At 50.5% G+C, this 15,706-nt stretch overlaps 5 protein-coding genes across 5 annotated transcripts; 1 reads left to right on the top strand and 4 right to left on the bottom strand.

Annotated features, from left to right (window-relative positions):
- Nucleotides 1-2,903: 2,903 nt before the first annotated feature.
- BDV14DRAFT_164870 (acylglycerol lipase) lies at nucleotides 2,904-4,634 on the bottom strand. Its single transcript, XM_073767255.1, has 3 exons — nucleotides 4,379-4,634; nucleotides 3,702-4,279; nucleotides 2,904-3,629 (listed from the first exon to the last, which is right to left on the bottom strand). Exons 1-3 carry the CDS (start codon nucleotides 4,451-4,453, stop codon nucleotides 3,317-3,319), a joined length of 966 nt encoding a protein of 321 aa, XP_073632581.1. The 5' UTR covers nucleotides 4,454-4,634; the 3' UTR covers nucleotides 2,904-3,316.
- A 795-nt stretch (nucleotides 4,635-5,429) lies between these two features.
- On the bottom strand, nucleotides 5,430-9,436 carry BDV14DRAFT_85534 (ankyrin repeat domain-containing protein). Its single transcript, XM_073777699.1, has 4 exons — nucleotides 9,231-9,436; nucleotides 9,133-9,157; nucleotides 8,477-9,070; nucleotides 5,430-8,422 (listed from the first exon to the last, which is right to left on the bottom strand). The coding sequence occupies exons 1-4, from the start codon at nucleotides 9,382-9,384 to the stop codon at nucleotides 5,524-5,526; spliced, it is 3,672 nt and encodes a 1,223-aa protein (XP_073632580.1). The 5' UTR covers nucleotides 9,385-9,436; the 3' UTR covers nucleotides 5,430-5,523.
- BDV14DRAFT_85546 (nucleoside phosphorylase domain-containing protein) lies at nucleotides 9,218-10,740 on the bottom strand. The gene is made up of 2 exons (XM_073777700.1): nucleotides 9,610-10,740; nucleotides 9,218-9,548 (listed from the first exon to the last, which is right to left on the bottom strand). Exons 1-2 carry the CDS (start codon nucleotides 10,631-10,633, stop codon nucleotides 9,436-9,438), a joined length of 1,137 nt encoding a protein of 378 aa, XP_073632579.1. The 5' UTR covers nucleotides 10,634-10,740; the 3' UTR covers nucleotides 9,218-9,435.
- Nucleotides 10,741-11,291: 551 nt separating this feature from the next.
- On the bottom strand, nucleotides 11,292-12,365 carry BDV14DRAFT_195878 (tyrosinase family protein; the record flags this gene model as incomplete). The annotated part of the gene is made up of 1 exon (XM_073772321.1): nucleotides 11,292-12,365. One exon carries the CDS (start codon nucleotides 12,363-12,365, stop codon nucleotides 11,292-11,294), a length of 1,074 nt encoding a protein of 357 aa, XP_073632578.1.
- Nucleotides 12,366-12,801: 436 nt separating this feature from the next.
- On the top strand, nucleotides 12,802-15,661 carry BDV14DRAFT_164865 (uncharacterized protein). Its single transcript, XM_073767254.1, has one exon. It carries the CDS (start codon nucleotides 12,868-12,870, stop codon nucleotides 15,580-15,582), a length of 2,715 nt encoding a protein of 904 aa, XP_073632577.1. The 5' UTR covers nucleotides 12,802-12,867; the 3' UTR covers nucleotides 15,583-15,661.
- Nucleotides 15,662-15,706: the final 45 nt, after the last annotated feature.

Below are 15,706 nucleotides of genomic sequence, written 5' to 3'. Positions count from 1 at the left end.
TAGCTGAACTCGCCGCCGATACGTGGAAAACCGCGACCAAAAATCTTCGCGTATTATCTGCCTCAAAGCCACGGAGAATATGGTGCAACCAGTCGGACAGCAAGCGCAATTGCAGGAGTCCTTGATATAAGGCGCGGGAAACAAGGCAGGCTTGCATTGCAAAGTGTTGTCAATTCCGGACTGAAGTTGCGGACTCACGATGTCAAACACAGACCAAGAAAGTCGTTTCCACGCTTCTCCAGCAATTCTTGCACTTATGAGATGAGCCAGCATTGACTTAGAGAATGGCACACTGCGGCGGACGTCAACTCCTTTGGACAGCAACCAGAAGATCTTTTCGATATCCCTTTCTCCATCCATGCGTGCACATGCATACATTAAGGGGTTCATCCCAATCGTGATCAGGCGAGTCGAAATCGTCAAAGCCCGCTCTGTGCAGGGTTTCTAGCACCATAGAAGTGTATGGAGGATTGTATACAGATGAAGCTGGCGCTCTGTTCAGCAGGGTCGAGGTAGAAGTGACTTGGCCGCGCGCAGGGTAACTCCTTCCTGTCGTGAGGGTATCTCCATTCTTCAACGCTCCGACCTCCTGTTTGAGTGAGCAGGATTCATTGAAATTGTACTTCTGGTGCCCCGGGCTGTTGACAGTACTCTCCGCCAATAGCTTGGCCAGTCTCTGAGAGCAGTCACCGAAGTAAAGAAGGTCATCGACGCTCACTTCATAGTCAGCAGCAATAAGGATCTCGAAGCATAGATAGCAAGCATCAAATGATGGACCTTTCTCATGACGAGGAATCAATCGGCTGAATACTTCCGACGCGCCCTTCTGACAATTCGCCCTTGCATCGGTGAGCATTTGGAATCCTTCTGGCCAACCGAATGCCAGCTCCAGTGAAGAACAACCGAGGATCGTCTCATTAGGGGATAAGATCTCGAGCTTTAGAGCCCTCTCCAACTCGTCTTCGGAGCCTTGGAGGAGAATTCTTGCTGAGTCCGGCAGAGCCACCACTAATTAGCAGGTTAGTTGACCCTTTCGGCTCTTACTCAGCGGATGAGGAGACTTGCGGTCCCTGTTTCTCGACAGAATGTACTTGATGCTCGATCGTATTTCAGGCCATATGGTATCGTGACTGAGTTCCAGAGGGTTTTCATCTTCAGTAAGATATCTTATAGCAGAGTATTCCTCTTCGCCAAAGGTGCTGTAGGAGAGTAGGCTATTCAACAATTCAGACTTTGTAGCATCATTCGCCGTTATGTCGTGCCTCATGAAGAAAAATATCAGTTGATAAAGGCTCGAAAGTCGATTCTTTCCAATCCACTGGACCAGGATCTATAGGCCATCAGAATTTGCAGTTGTTTAGCGTGAGATCCAAACGGACATCCACAAATGAGAGATATGAACTTTCCGAGATAAAAAATAGATCCGATGGTGCAGCCTTGCCTTCAGCAAATGCCTCTTGAACTATCGGTATCAGACCCTGCACAGTGTCCTGGAAATGATCAATCGACCCCTGAATAGGAAAGTCCAGCTGTCTGTAAACAATGCTTGCAAAGCTGCCCTGAAAATTGACCACAGCCTGGAACCTCAGAGAAGGTGCAATAGAAAAGCCGCCAGCCCCTGTTGACATCTCGAAAGAGGCAGTAACGGCAACACGAAAAAGCGTGCTGAGGTATGTGTAGGACTTCGAGAAGAGCCTCTTGCGTTTGATCCGTGCTGACTGTTCTCCATTTGGCGGCTCTTTGAGAGCTGGCAACCCCAAGCTAGGTGTTCTAGATGACAGCATGGTCAACTGCTGATCTTTGACTAAGTGTTCACAGTTGGTATAACTGTCGCACCACGACTTCATAACTGTCGGAGATGGCATGGTCTTTATCGGCATACTCTGTATGTCAAGACGCTGTACATGAAATAAGCCTCCCATGAAAACAGTGAGAACAATCAATTAAGATTCTTACAATCTGCCTGACTTCTTGTAGAATAGTCTCCTGCATAGGCCCAATCCTACTCATCCTCTGTGTCGAATAACTAGCGCAACAAATAAGCCTGTAACAGTCCTAGCTCAGTATCAATACTCACATGCTAAGCGTAGTCTGCAGAGCTGCTTGCATCCCAGTCAAATCTGCAAGAACCTCCCTCAAAGTACCTCTCCGGAACGGGTATACCGCCTTGTTCGAATGCTCCTTTATCTTTCCGGCAGGCCTATCTGTTGCAAGTCTGAATTGATTGATTGTGGCCTTTAAATTATCAATCCGTCCTTGAAGACCTAGCGCCTTCTCGCCCAAATCAGTTGCCAATTCGGGGTTCGTTGCCTGAGTCTCCTCAATCAGATCACGGAGATCCTTCAGGGGCTGTCTTAAACCCTGAGCTGTTGTGCTTATTCTTTTGACATCGTCATCGTAGCTTTTGTACGCTTGGCAGTAGGTCACGAGATGCTGGCAGACTTGCAGACCGAGAGAGATACACCCGACGGCGCTTGCCGCTGCGGAGAATGGGTCTGACATGACGTCCACGTTCAATCTGGGCGAGGAGATACTATAGATTCGAATTTCGTAGGACTGTAGGGTGGGGAATCTCACCGTTTAAAGCGAAGCAGCGCGTAATGCACTGCCCGCAGGGCTGTCGCACACTGGCACGCTGGACCAATTACGCGGCTCTGTCATACACGATTCGACGAAATCAAATCGCGCCAGAGGCTGGATTTTTACTCCATGTAGCTATATTGTAAGGCTGTTTTCCCGGGCGTTCCTCATGCCCGCGGGAGCTTGTGCTACCTGGAATGGATCCGGCTGGGGCCTAGATTACTGCGGTCTGTTACACCTTACCCCCAAGAGGATTTCCTCGGTCATTCTTTGCTCTTGTATAGGCGATAAATCATGCAGCCTGAGCTGTTCCTTTCACAATTGCATTTGTATGTTTTTCCAACATCTTCGAGTCACAGCAAGGACAAGTCTCACGTTTCCTTAATCCTCTCAAATATTGCAACAATAAGTAGCCATCGCCGAATAGGTTCCTTAACACTCCTAGTTGTTAGACCATAGCACGTACATGACGGCTGCTTGATGTATATGAGCACGTGATGTACCTGCCCTAACGTTTTGAATAACCCCAAGACTGCATCATAACTCCCAATCTTAATCCAGCCGTATGGTTCTGTTGCTCATGCTATCAGAGATTCTTCTCGAAAAAGTGAGACCAGAGTCCCATACTTGAGCCTTCTTCACGCTGCATATCAAAACCGAAACCCGAAATAACATTCATCAAAAACTCAATCTATCGCCAAACAACCTAACAGCCAATGAATCTCAACCAATCTCACTACCCAATAATCTTCCCAGCCATCTTCAAAACCCATTCCCCTACATCCCGCATATACTCCTCCTTCATCCCCTCCGGCTCCGCATGAATCTGATGATACCCGCCCTCAAAGCCCTTCCAGCTCTTCGCATCAGGGTCAGCCTCATCATACGGCTCAAGCCTTTCATATAACTGCTTTGAGATCGAGTACGACGTAACCATGTCTTTTGATCCGTGTGCCCAGAACACGGGGCAGGGGAGTTTATAGTGTAATCCGACGGGAACGGACTCGGTGGAATCGGAGAGGGCTGTGAGGTCTTCTTCGCGTTTGAGGCTGCCGGATCCCAATAATTAGCTTTGTCTCTAGATCACTGTGAGGTAATTTGGTATGGTAGGCGGCACATACAGATCCTGCAATCCCTCCAACGTCCCCGAATTATGGCAAAGCGGATCATCCCTATACATCTCCTGCACGCTAACATCCCGACAAACAAACTTCACATCCAACTCCTGTGTATGTTTCATCTTGGGCAAAAACTTCGCGACAAATTTCAACGCATTCACAATAATCCAGTTCGGTCGACTTGCAGGATCGAGACCAATATACGGTGCATCGAGAATCCAACCGGCAATAGGAGGCCGCTTATCCTTCGCCAACTCAGGATCCGTCGAAAGCAAGTAGCAAGCTGACTCCTGCCCGCCCATCGAGTGGCCCATTACGAAGAGGGGCGTTGTTTTGATGTCGGGTATTGTAGACGCGATGTGCTGCAACGCTTCGTGGATATCGGATAGCACGACGGCCGTGGGACCGATGTCCCCCCATTGACGCTTGTTCTTGGGTGTTTTTCCCCAGCCGCGGCGGTCCCAGGAGTGTACTTTTATGGGGTAGTTTGTAGTTAGAGAGGAGAAGAAGGCATCGTAGTGGTCGCAGCGGTCGCTGAAGCCGTGGAGGAAGGCGAGGTGGGCTTTTGGGGGTGAGCTTGGCTAGAGGGGGTTGTTAGTTCCGTGGGTTCGTGGTAGATGGAAAGCTGTGGTCGGAAGCTTCGGGTGGGAATGCATTGGCCCTCTTGTTGCTTTACGTACCTCCCAGACCCTTGAGTATACCTCCAGTCCGTTTTTGAGCGTGAAGCTCCCGCTTGTGCTGGTGCTCTTCGCCATGGTCGCGGAATAGCGCTCGTAAGGCGAAAGATAGGTACAAAATTAGTTCCTTGAGCTTCACGTACGCAGCCACAGCACTAGCTCTCACAACCAGACACTGCGACGGGGTCAGGCGTCTTTATAGCTTGAACTCAGTTGACGGTCAGCAGCGGGGAATGCGCGCGAGGTTGTCAGCTCAGCTTATGTTCCTGTGAGCTGAGGGCCCACTCAATATCACTGCAGGATACGATTGGCCAGGGGTCACAAGAGCCTCGGCACTGGATCAGTGAAATATGTGGGTCCAGAATGTGTTCATCTGAATCAGCTTCACTAAACTAGTCCTGAATTGGGTGTATTGAAACCTGTGTATCTAACATGCGAGGTCCTGACTTCAAATTCATGCGTGACGCTGACAAGGCTCGAAGAAGCCTTGAAAGAAGTAATAATATGATCAAGTATCGAAGAATGTACACCCTTCCTTGTTAGTATACATACAAACTTAGCCGGGTAACTGAATCTGATACACGAAGGGTTCCTGGAAGTTAACCCTAACCTTACAGCTCCCAGCCCCAGCATACAAGCACACAAAAGGAAATAGCCGCCGCTGATAAAGCTGTTCGAAGCACATGTTCATATCTCCTGGAGATTGTTAGCAGCATGATCTCTGTTACTTTTGGAAGACCGCCTCACGTCTGTGCCCATTCCACGTCACAAACTGCGCTTTAGCCCTCCAATCAATGCCATACCCTACGACGTCACCCGCACGGAAGCAAGGAGCCTCTCGTGTGAGAAACAAGTCATGCACATATCCTGTATTGGAATAGTACGCGGGGGAATACTGCAGGAACTCGTCGATTGCACCCATGGAAATGGTGTCTCGTGTCCTAGACATGTCAACGGTCATCGGCTATTGCGATTCACGGATGCTTGGGTCAGGGTAGAGGACACGGGTACTCACCCTTGCATAGGCTTCTTCGGATCACGCAGCTCGACAATCTCAATCTCGAAATAGCTTGTTCCACGCGGGATAAAAGGATGATCACTTCTGACCCTTTTATTCTCGTCTTTGTCACCTGTTTGCATAGTGAGCCTCATCTCACACCATAATCTGATCTTTGAGCTGAAATGCGACCAAACTCACCATCTAAACATAGAACTGCCCCTTCCAAGCGAACACCAGAAGCATCGCGAGCGCGCACTTTCCAGGAGCTGGGTGGGAGCGGTCTAGCAGTAACAAGGCCGACATGATGCCGGCAAATGTCCCAAACTCTATCATCGTGTCTGTAGTATGCCATAAGCTGCGTACTCCAACCGTGTTTATCGAGTCCATTCCAGAGACTGTAGATGTCGAGACATTGTTCCAGAATCTGTGCGTCTCCGCCTTCAATGGCTGACATGAATATTGCCCCGTATTGGCGTCTAACAGTGCGGTGGTCAATATAAGACAGAAAGTCACTGAACCAGCTCGCTTGTCTAGTGACGGCGGCTGCACGTACTGCTGAGGTTTTGACGCTGATTATATCGGAGCTGAGAATATCAGCCATTACCCTGCCTCCGCCTTGGGGACTTCTTGATGCCGATAGGACCAATTCTTCGGAAATGGTGAGGATATCTGCTCGTGACAAGAGGAGGCCCACCAGGCCAGATGCATCCATGACATTCTGAACGGCCGCGGAGAAGACTGACTCTGGGATATGAACGTCGAGGGTCTGTTGAAGTAGGATCTTCATGATCTCGAATCCCCTTTCTGGGTTCTTGGCTGCTGCTACGAGTACCTTTTCCGTGATTGGCAGACCAGGATCACGAGCTAGTAGGACTGGCAAAGTCTTCATACTTTCAAACTCACTGCTCACTGCGGCAATAACAGTGGCCTCCGTTATGGCAGATCCACTGTTTTTCATGTGAAGAAGCCCGAGAATCCTGCTCTTTGGGCCATCTCTAGCCGCAAAGGTGGCTTTGTCGTCAGGGGCGGTGGCTGTATGCCTTCTCTCAAGAAGCCATTTCAGAATCTCGCTGCCCGACATGCTGTTCGCAGCCGCAGCTTCAATTATAGTGTCTGTCACTTGAAGACCCGGCGCTTTTGAGAATAGCATGTCGACCATTCTCAGGCCACCCCCAAATCTGTTGCGAGCCGCTGCTGCCACTATTGCCTCCGTGATAGGAACATCACGATCCAAAGAAAAGAAGAAGTCCAGCAGCTTTCCCCCTAGTTGCTCATTGTTGACAGCAGCTTTCAAGATTTCAAGTGATATTGCCTGTCTTGAATTTAAGTTGAATATAATCTCGGCGAATTTCAGGGCGTCAAACTCGTTCTGCATCGCGACGACAATAGCCTCATCTGTCACATAAAAGCGGACTTGTCTCTTAAACAGTTGCCCGAGGGGCTCTTCATTGTTAGTATCGTTCGGCGAGCCGTCCGAGGCTTGGGGACTGCGAAGGCTTTTGCTTCTCAAAAGCAACTCCATTAGACAAAACGCCCCTTCTCCAATCCGAAAGACCGCTTTGAGTGTTGTAGGCATAATGGTCCCTCCTGGGAGAAGGGAGTTTAGCACTTCCACCACACAATCTTCACCCGGCAATGCGTCGCTCTCCAATTCTAGAACGGTCTCCTCCAACACCAGTAGGTCAGGAATATAAGCAAGCAGCCTCTCAAGCACTTCTCTTCTCTGACTGCGCCATATACCCGTCAGCACATGTGCTGATATGCGACCAGCAAGATAAGTCTTGAATATATGTTTTGGGTCTCCACGTCCTTCCAGTATTGCCTGAAGTACGTGTCCCGTGATGGATTGATCTGGACACGCCTGGAGTGCAGTCTCCAGTGTTTTGGGATTCCTCCTGTTCATTGCCGCCAGAACCAGTATCTGGTCAGTTACTTCTTCCTGCGTACCCTGCTCTAATATCTTCAAAAGCACGTTGGGTGGGCCGTGCCTCGCAGCGACCTTGAATGCAGATATACCGACAAAGGTCGCTCCAGCCTCCAATAACAGCATCACAACCTCCGCATGACCGCCTTGTATTGCAAGGAATAGGCAATGACTCTCATCTATTGGGTCCTGGAAATAAACACCGTATGAGCGACGAGCCTGGTAGATACACATTGCAGTGCTGGTGTCCAAAGGGGTACGAGGGGGATTGACGGCGGCACCGTTCCTAAGTAGAGTGCGCACAATTCCTGCTTGACCATTTTGACTGGCAATCGCAATAAGGGAGAAGCCGCGCTCATCGGTGATGTTGGGATCGTAGCGAGAATGTTTCCACATCTGTATGTGGCCGAGGCCGTAGTGCGCTGCGAGAAGCAGGCCGTTTGTAAGAGTTCCAATCTCATCTGCATGATGATACTCGCGGTGTCGGCGACAGAACAGTTCCACTGCACCTTTCCATTCCAAATATGGCTGTGTTGCCGCACGGCCGGTTCCTAGAAACTCGTCCAGCCCGGGCGGCACCGAGTATCCACAACCTTTTACATGATCAATCCAATATCGTGCGGCGTAGCGGTAAAACCTGTATCCCTGTTGCGATGGTCTAGGGAGTCTTGTGTTGATCAAAAACCGAAGACTTGCTTCAGCTCCCATAAACTCCAACTCGCTCGTCGAAAGCATGCCTTTTGATTCTAGGTACTCGCGCACCGAGACGTGTGCGTAGGTAATGCAATTTTGCATCTCATCATGGATCAGTAAGCTTTGACACATGCCTAGCAGTGTTTCTGCACTCAAATAAATTACCCCTTTGTCTTCCGGTCTTGCTTTCTTGCGAATTGTCCAAGAGACTGCAACCGCCCATTGATCAGGCCGCAAAGGTTGCCGGGCACATGCAAGCCATGCTAGAGCTGTCTGTGCTTCATGGGCACTCGGGCTGCGCTCAATTCCCTCATATATTTGGTCATATGTTGTTCTAAGTGTGGGTGGCAAGCTGTCAAGGGATGACAGCACCTGGTATTCAGTTTGCATGTGGCAAAGGAGCTGTAATTGAAGTCGCACCCAAAGAAACCTAGATGTTATCATCAGCGAAAGATGTGGAACATGGCGGTTTCACGAATCATACATCCCACCTGACTTTGCAAGAAGTGCACCTATTATCTTTGCTTCCAAGTCCGAAGATACGTTTCCATAGAGGAGGAGCTTTCTTTCAATAGCCTGTGTGACCTCTCTCTGCACGAATCGCTCCATGTCTTGTCGTGTCAAGGCTTCCTCGATAGCAACGCTCGGCCATTGGTTGAGGCGGACAGTTATATCAGGATCTGCCCTACTCGAGATGAATATCCGCAGCAATATACCGGGTAAGTCAAGCAATTGCTGCAGGGATGCTAGAAGAGCATTTCTATCCTCCATGTTGCACTCATCTATGGCATCAATAACGATAGTGGTCGAGGAGTCACTTGCTAGAAGTGCGTTAAGTATTTCCAGACACTCAGGGTAGTCGAGCCCCTCATCTCCCATGCCAGATGAGTGTCTCTTCCGAAAGGTCTCGCGCAATAACTTGGGAAACTGATCATGCTGAAGCCGTACAGACAATTGATGAACGAATGATCGGAGGATTATCTTTGGGTCTTGACGATCGGAGCTATTGAGGCTGCGACTACAGAAGAAAAAGGCAATATTCTCCTCCTGGGTTTTGAGTGTCTCGACTAGCATTGCGCTGCGTCCATGCTGTTAAAACGCTCTCAAGTATTGGAATTTTCATAGACAGGGCTTCCATACCTAGTCTTCGTCTTTCCAGCTCCGGCTTTTTCAATGTTAGTGGTATTCTTCGTGCAGCTGGGAAGTATTTTCAATTGCAATCGCTTGATGCTACTCACGCTTTCCACGCAGCCAAAACACCCCTGACTTCGATTGCAGCCACTGGCCAAATTCGGAGTTTTGAAATAGCCATTGGCCCGTGTTTGGGAGAATATCAGCACGAGCAGCTCTGAAATATTTTTCGTAGGGTGTTGTTGAGATCCAGGAGAGCATCTCGTTTCGATGTGCAGCTAGTAGTAATCAGCCCAGTATACACCAACCAGGTTAGGTCTCCAAGATAAAGGTAAGTCTACCTTCTTGTTCATTGTGCAGCTGATCAACCTGCTTCCCAATCTTGGCAACTGGTTCTTCCAGAGCATCCAGGACCGCTCCTAGCGCTTTTTGCCTCCAGTCAGGTTATCGAATTCTAAAGATTCTGGCGCAAACGGATGCACTCACCAGCCTGTATGCCTTCTTGTGCCTTGATAGTTTCTTTAACCTGATGAGGCGGAATGATCATCAGGAGATCTTTCATATATGCTGCTGCTGTAGCCGCTGCATATGGCTGCCAGCGCTTGTTCTTGTGTGAGTCGGCGTAGTCGCAAATCCCTCGAATGGCGAGACAAGGAAATGTATCCATGAGTCCGGCGGCCTCCATCTCCACGCAAAGAATTCCCATGTCTTTCCTTAAAGCCTCCCGCATCTTCGCACTCTTAACCACAACATTCGCAGATCCGATTGTGCCGTAGTGGATCCGGGGATCTGTATCTGATCGGACTCTGCGACGTACTGTACGGTCTTTATCACAACCTTCGCACGTAGCGCCTGAACTATGGGTATAGTCTGCACGAAAAAGTCGGTCCTCCTGTATGCCAGGGTGCTGATACTCCCTGCGCATTGTCGGGTACCTCTTCAGCATCGCTCTCAGATTATCCCGAATTTGATTCCCGACTCTGCGATGCTGCGATTCCAATCTCTTCACGTTCGCGCTCAGCACTGCCGGTGGCTTATTGAGGTGACCGGTTCGCTGGAAGCTGCCGTCCACCAGTCGCTTACCCAAGTCGTACTGAACGACGCCACCAGAGACATCCGTAGCTTTACTGACCACGACATCTCCAAGTCGGATGTCGCTATTGCGATGGGTTTCTTCATCATTCTCCGTGCGACTCTCGTCAGGAACACCGCCTCCAATCCCCACTAGAAGCCCAAATCGCAGGGACGGGAAGTCGTTCAGTACTTGCGTCGCGGTAGTCGCAGCTGCGTTGTTGCCTATCTGCGGCATAACCGCCACAACAACATTGTGCTGGCCCAGCCGGCCGAATGTGTATGCATTCTGATCTCTGGGTGTCGGGAGTGGGTCGTAGATTTCATCGAGCATGCCCTCCACGGCTGCACATTCGACGCCGAGTGGGCAGATGCATGCCACCGTGAAGTCAGCGAGAGACGGCGTCGCCTCGTCCTCGACGTGCGCGGCGCGACTCATCGGGAAGGCACGACCGATGGACTTTCCAGAGCCAACTCTTCCTCTTTTCTTGATACCGACCTATGGAGAATTGAAAAAGGGCGACTCTCTCATTCATTCAACTTCAGCTTAAGCGGTGCAGGATCGAAGGGACGAGGCTGAAGCGGGGGCGCATGCAAGCCCGGGGCACCGCTTATTATTCCCATTCCTGGATCAGCCTCGAGTCTCATCTAATCTAGTCCTGTTTCAATTCAATGATAAGGCTATATCCCATGTTTAGCCCAGGCACTACGTAGCTTACAGAGTGCCAGCCTGTTTACGGGATTTCAAGCTAAGCAAAGTGAGGTTATCTCCGGCATCTACAGGGTAAAGCCGGACAAAGATGGGGAAAGAGCGATGAGCCGCACGGACCGGGCCGGCACCTACCGTATTAACAGGGCACCTACCATACCCATACCTACTCGAACCTACGTACTTGCCTATCTGATATTATAACGAATTTTCAGGCAGGCGCGACCCAGGGCTGAAGACTCATTGCATTTCCGGCAGGTACGACCGTTGTAGGGGAATCTTACTAGCTAGTCCGGTCCTCCAACCATCTCTGCCGACATCCCTCTCAGTGCTCGAGGCTTCTATGTTCTCTCTATCGAGCCACAGAGACACCTCGTTCTTTTTCCCGTTAAATATACTGATAACAGTACCTTCCATCCTGCGCCAAACCCCCCGACGCCTCCCCTAACGTAATCTCCTCACTTAATGGCCAGAATTCAATCTCCGTCTCATTATTCACCTCCGGCGTCCCATCAATCGGATTCTGAAACGTACTGGTCCCATTATACACATACAACCTCTTATCTCCCTGGCCATCCTTCTGCCAAATATCCCAAAGCCGGTCGATCTGCGCATGGTGCAACCAGAACGCCGGTTCTAGCGGACTGACATAGAAATCTGCCATTTGTCCACCGACTGAGATGTGACCGCCGCGATGGATGGGGTTCAATTCGAATTGGAATGATGTGACATTCGGTGTGGCTAGGAGGGATGTCACTCGAGTGGAATTCGTGAAGAAATTCAGCGCCCAGTCGTTTAGGTCGCGGGTTAGGCAGTGCGGGTTTGGCTCGGTCCAGTTGTCGGGGAGGCCGGTGGCGATGTACTGCGCTGGGAAGGGGCCGAGTGATACAGTGGTGTTTGCAAAAGGGCCTGTTACCACGCAGCCTCCGCCTGAGCCAGGGGGTATGGAGCTTCCAGCAGTCAGCTCGTTATTTATCATGACTGATTCCGAGGCAGAGAGGACATGTGGTGGGCGATTTGGTATGGGCGCGCCGTTACCACCCAGAGAGTCGGAGGAGCCATCGAAGAGGGTAGAGTCGGTCAAAGGTGCATCCGTATAAAGTGGCCAGTCCCAGTATGGCAGACCAAGGTTGGAGGGGTAGTCACACTCTGTATGAAGAGCGAACTCAAACAAATGCAGAAACTCGCGGTGCCAGGAGAGGAATGTGCCCGACTGATGGATTGAGAGGGAAACGTTGGCGTGCGCGGCAGCAAAATCGGTATAATATGATGTACTTGCTGGGACAACGCCGGCATCATAGATGGAGGGCTTGTTCATGAGACAATGTATTGCATCGGTGTATGCGATACGGTCTTTGGAGGTGAGGGAAGACCATTCTTTGCGTTGGGGGGCAGCCTCGGAGGTGCACGTGGTTAGGGCAATCGCGTAAGGGAGCAGGGCCAGGAAAAGAACGAAGTGCATATTGAGGTATGTTCGCCAGTACTAGAAATAATGGTTTTGTTGTTTCTTAAATTGCGACATTTGCCAGAAATTTACTGGGTTTATATACTTCCTTTAGGCCTACCGAAGCTGATGCCCTCGCAAGCCTGCTGCCGATCTGTGAGGCTGGGCATCTATACAAATTCAATACAGCCAATGAACCGTTAAAGTCCACTCTGGCCAAGCGTCAACTTCAGCTATCGAGCTCGTTGCCTAAAAAGGTAACTCTGTACATACTCCATCTATTTTCTTCGCATTTGTTTACCGTACTATGTAGTGTTTAGGCCAAGATCCTAACGGCCCCCTCCACGCCAATAATTGCCCTGACAGGATACTAATCTGTTCGCCGTTAGCGCGGGGCCGTTTCAGCTCATCTCAGCTCGTATTCCACCACTTCTGCTTACTCCCCCAACTTGTACCTCAACTTTTCTCACTTTTTCGAATCCAGGGACCTTGAAGGCTGTCTTAGGGCTTTGAACTCGCAATGGATCACATCCCGCAAATCCAGTCCTCTTCTCTTTCAACGGCCCACCTCACGATCCCACTTCTCGACAAGTCACGCAAATGGGTGTACCCAAGCAGGAGCCAAGGTCTTGAATATTTTCAATCGTTTCCCTCAAAGCATGGATTTGAGATTCCTACAAGCGGTAGCTCTCCCTTGGACGGGACCACGCCACCACTGGCCTTCCTCCAGTCATGGCTCTACTTCGGCCTCCTAGCCGAAGCATTCGGCACAGACGAAATGGCATTCAACCCAGAGCACTTCCTCGCTCGAGACCCCTCAGAAGCAATGGACCCAATCATCACGACAAAGGAACTAACCCGGTATATATGGTACTGGGCCGCTTCCGTGGCGCACGGCACCCGCGACTGGATTGACGAGCACTCCGCGAATCTAGACCGGTGCGTTGAGCTCACAAACACAGTCGTTAATGCCCTCGCAGCGCAGAGCGCCCAAGATCCGAGTGGGAAGAGAACGGATGGGGAAAGCTGGTCAACCCAAACGGCAACCCTCTTCTCGATAATCACATTAGTCGAGTATCTCCGCCGCGCGAGAATCGACATAAACATCTACACATACGAAGTGAATCTCCCCGTCCTAGAATGGTATTTCCCGGCCCTTGATATCGCACTTAAAGAAGCAGGCTGGTGCGCAGCCGAAATCGCCAAATTGAAGCGTGAAACGGATTGTTCGACGCGTTTCTATCTATCTCGAATCGATAGGACGGGCCTAGGAAAGGATCATAGTCAGTGTACGGCTTTTGGCGGGTGCATGGCGCATCAGATTTATGAGCCTAGTTATAGGACTCGTCATCGGCCAGATTGTAAAGGAGATGAGATGTGTTGGAGCTTGGGGCCGAAGGTTGAAGATGTGGTGAAGGTTATTGGCGACGGAGGGTACCCGCTTGTGAATCTGCATGAGAATGGAAGGGAAGTTGAGGTTTGTGCTGCGGGTAAAGGGAGTGATGATCCTATCTACGTGACGATCTCGCACGTCTGGTCTGATGGGTTGGGAAACCCACATGATAATACGATTCCGTATTGCCAAATTGCGTATATCCAGGGTCTTGTTGACTTGTTATACTCCGACTCAAACCCAAACGAAGACTCGAGCGCAGAGTCTACCTCCCCTGTCAAATTCTGGCTCGACACCCTCTGCATCCCCGTCGCAGACGAATACTCCAAGTACAGAAAACTAGCCATCAACCGAATGAACACCACATTCAGAGGCTCAGACAAGACACTCGCCCTTGACAACTCCCTCATGGCGCAGGACACATCCATGGACTGGGTCGAAATGAACATGCGAATCAAGTACTGCCCCTGGGTGACGAGAGCATGGACACTCCTAGAAGGCCGCGTCGGCAAAGAATTACTCTTCCAGTTTAGGAGCGGCGCAGTCTCATCAAACGTCGTCTTTGATCGATCCTACGCAGCGAAGAATATCGTTGCTGTCTCCGGTATGCTTGAGCAGCGAGGAACAGAGAATGTCCTCTCTGAACCAAGCGCGCTTCAACTCGCGAGAGCCCTTATCTTGTTACCTCGAGAACCAGTCCCCGGTCTGGAGGACGACGCGTCACACATCGACACAGTCCACGCCGCGCACAAAGCGTACGAAATCTGGCAACCCGCTCTACAAGCCAAAAACCTCGCCTCTGAATTTTCAGATATAGACGACGACATGAGCGTTAACATCCAAACGCGCGTCTTCTGCCCCGTCATCAAACACTCAAACTACGGCACGCGCAATATCCGCGATGAATTCTGGCTCGAGTCTCGCGCTGCAAAAGCCACGAGGGAAGATATACAGTTCTATTTCAACGGCGTCTATCTTGCGTTTCGGGGACGCACGGCTACAAAGGCTGAAGATGAGGCTATTTGTTTCGGGCAGATGTTGGGGACTGATACGGCGCAGATCACATCCATTTCGTCGCTTAAACCCAGGGCACGGTACTGGCTTACGGTTTTGGATTCGTATGCGCCGCTGCGCTATATTGCTCAAGCCCTTGGATTCGATCCGCATGCGAAATTGACGGAGTGTCAAGAGGCGAGAATCAGGACACTGCTTATGCAGGTTGGGAAGCTCCCCTTATCTGTCTTACTCTGGACCGCGCCACGCATGCAAACGGATGGCTGGAAATGGGCACCTATGTCGCTGCTGGACGCGAGTCCTGGCTCTTCACAGGGGCAATGGGCGAGCAGTGAGCGCGGTACCGTGGAGGCCGATAGTTCAGGGTTTACTGTGCGGCTCCCTGCGTTGCGATTGAAAGGGGTACCCATTATCTCTAAAAAGGAAACAAATACCAATCTTAGTGACCCTGTGGACTTTGAGATATCGGTGAAAGACGACGGATTCGTCGGTCCAGGAAACGCCACTTTCCGCGTCCAGTTCAACTCCGAATCAATCCCTGTCTCTTGGAGAAAGTATAGAACTTGGTCAGAACTCATTAAAGACGGTATCCTAGACCGTCTGGCGATTTTAACCCGCCGCCGCGCCTCAATCCATGACCCCTTCAAGAACCACGGGGTTCTGCTGGAATTCCACGAGACGCAGGACTTAGAAGCACAGGCTGCTTCGGTGAAGAGAGTACATTTCCGGGGGCTGGTGGAGAGACCACTTGATGTTGTGCAGGAGAAGCTTCCGAGAATTTCTGTTCAGGGGGATTGGGATGTTGAGGGGGAGTGGTGTGTTGGTTGAGCCGGTTCTAAGTAACAAAGGGATGAAGCTATACGTAGATAGTAAAACAAAATCGAATCACTCATGATTAGAGGCTGTTGGCTAATTAGATCTTTTTTTTCTGTTTCGAGTACTTCAATGTAAT

Source organism: Aspergillus stella-maris (genome assembly GCF_047715825.1).
Source record: "Aspergillus stella-maris strain CBS 113639 unplaced genomic scaffold BDV14scaffold_4, whole genome shotgun sequence".
Taxonomy (NCBI): domain Eukaryota; kingdom Fungi; phylum Ascomycota; class Eurotiomycetes; order Eurotiales; family Aspergillaceae; genus Aspergillus; species Aspergillus stella-maris.
The sequence above is the reverse complement of the archived record's forward strand: the minus strand, read 5'-3'. Positions and strand labels throughout refer to the sequence as shown.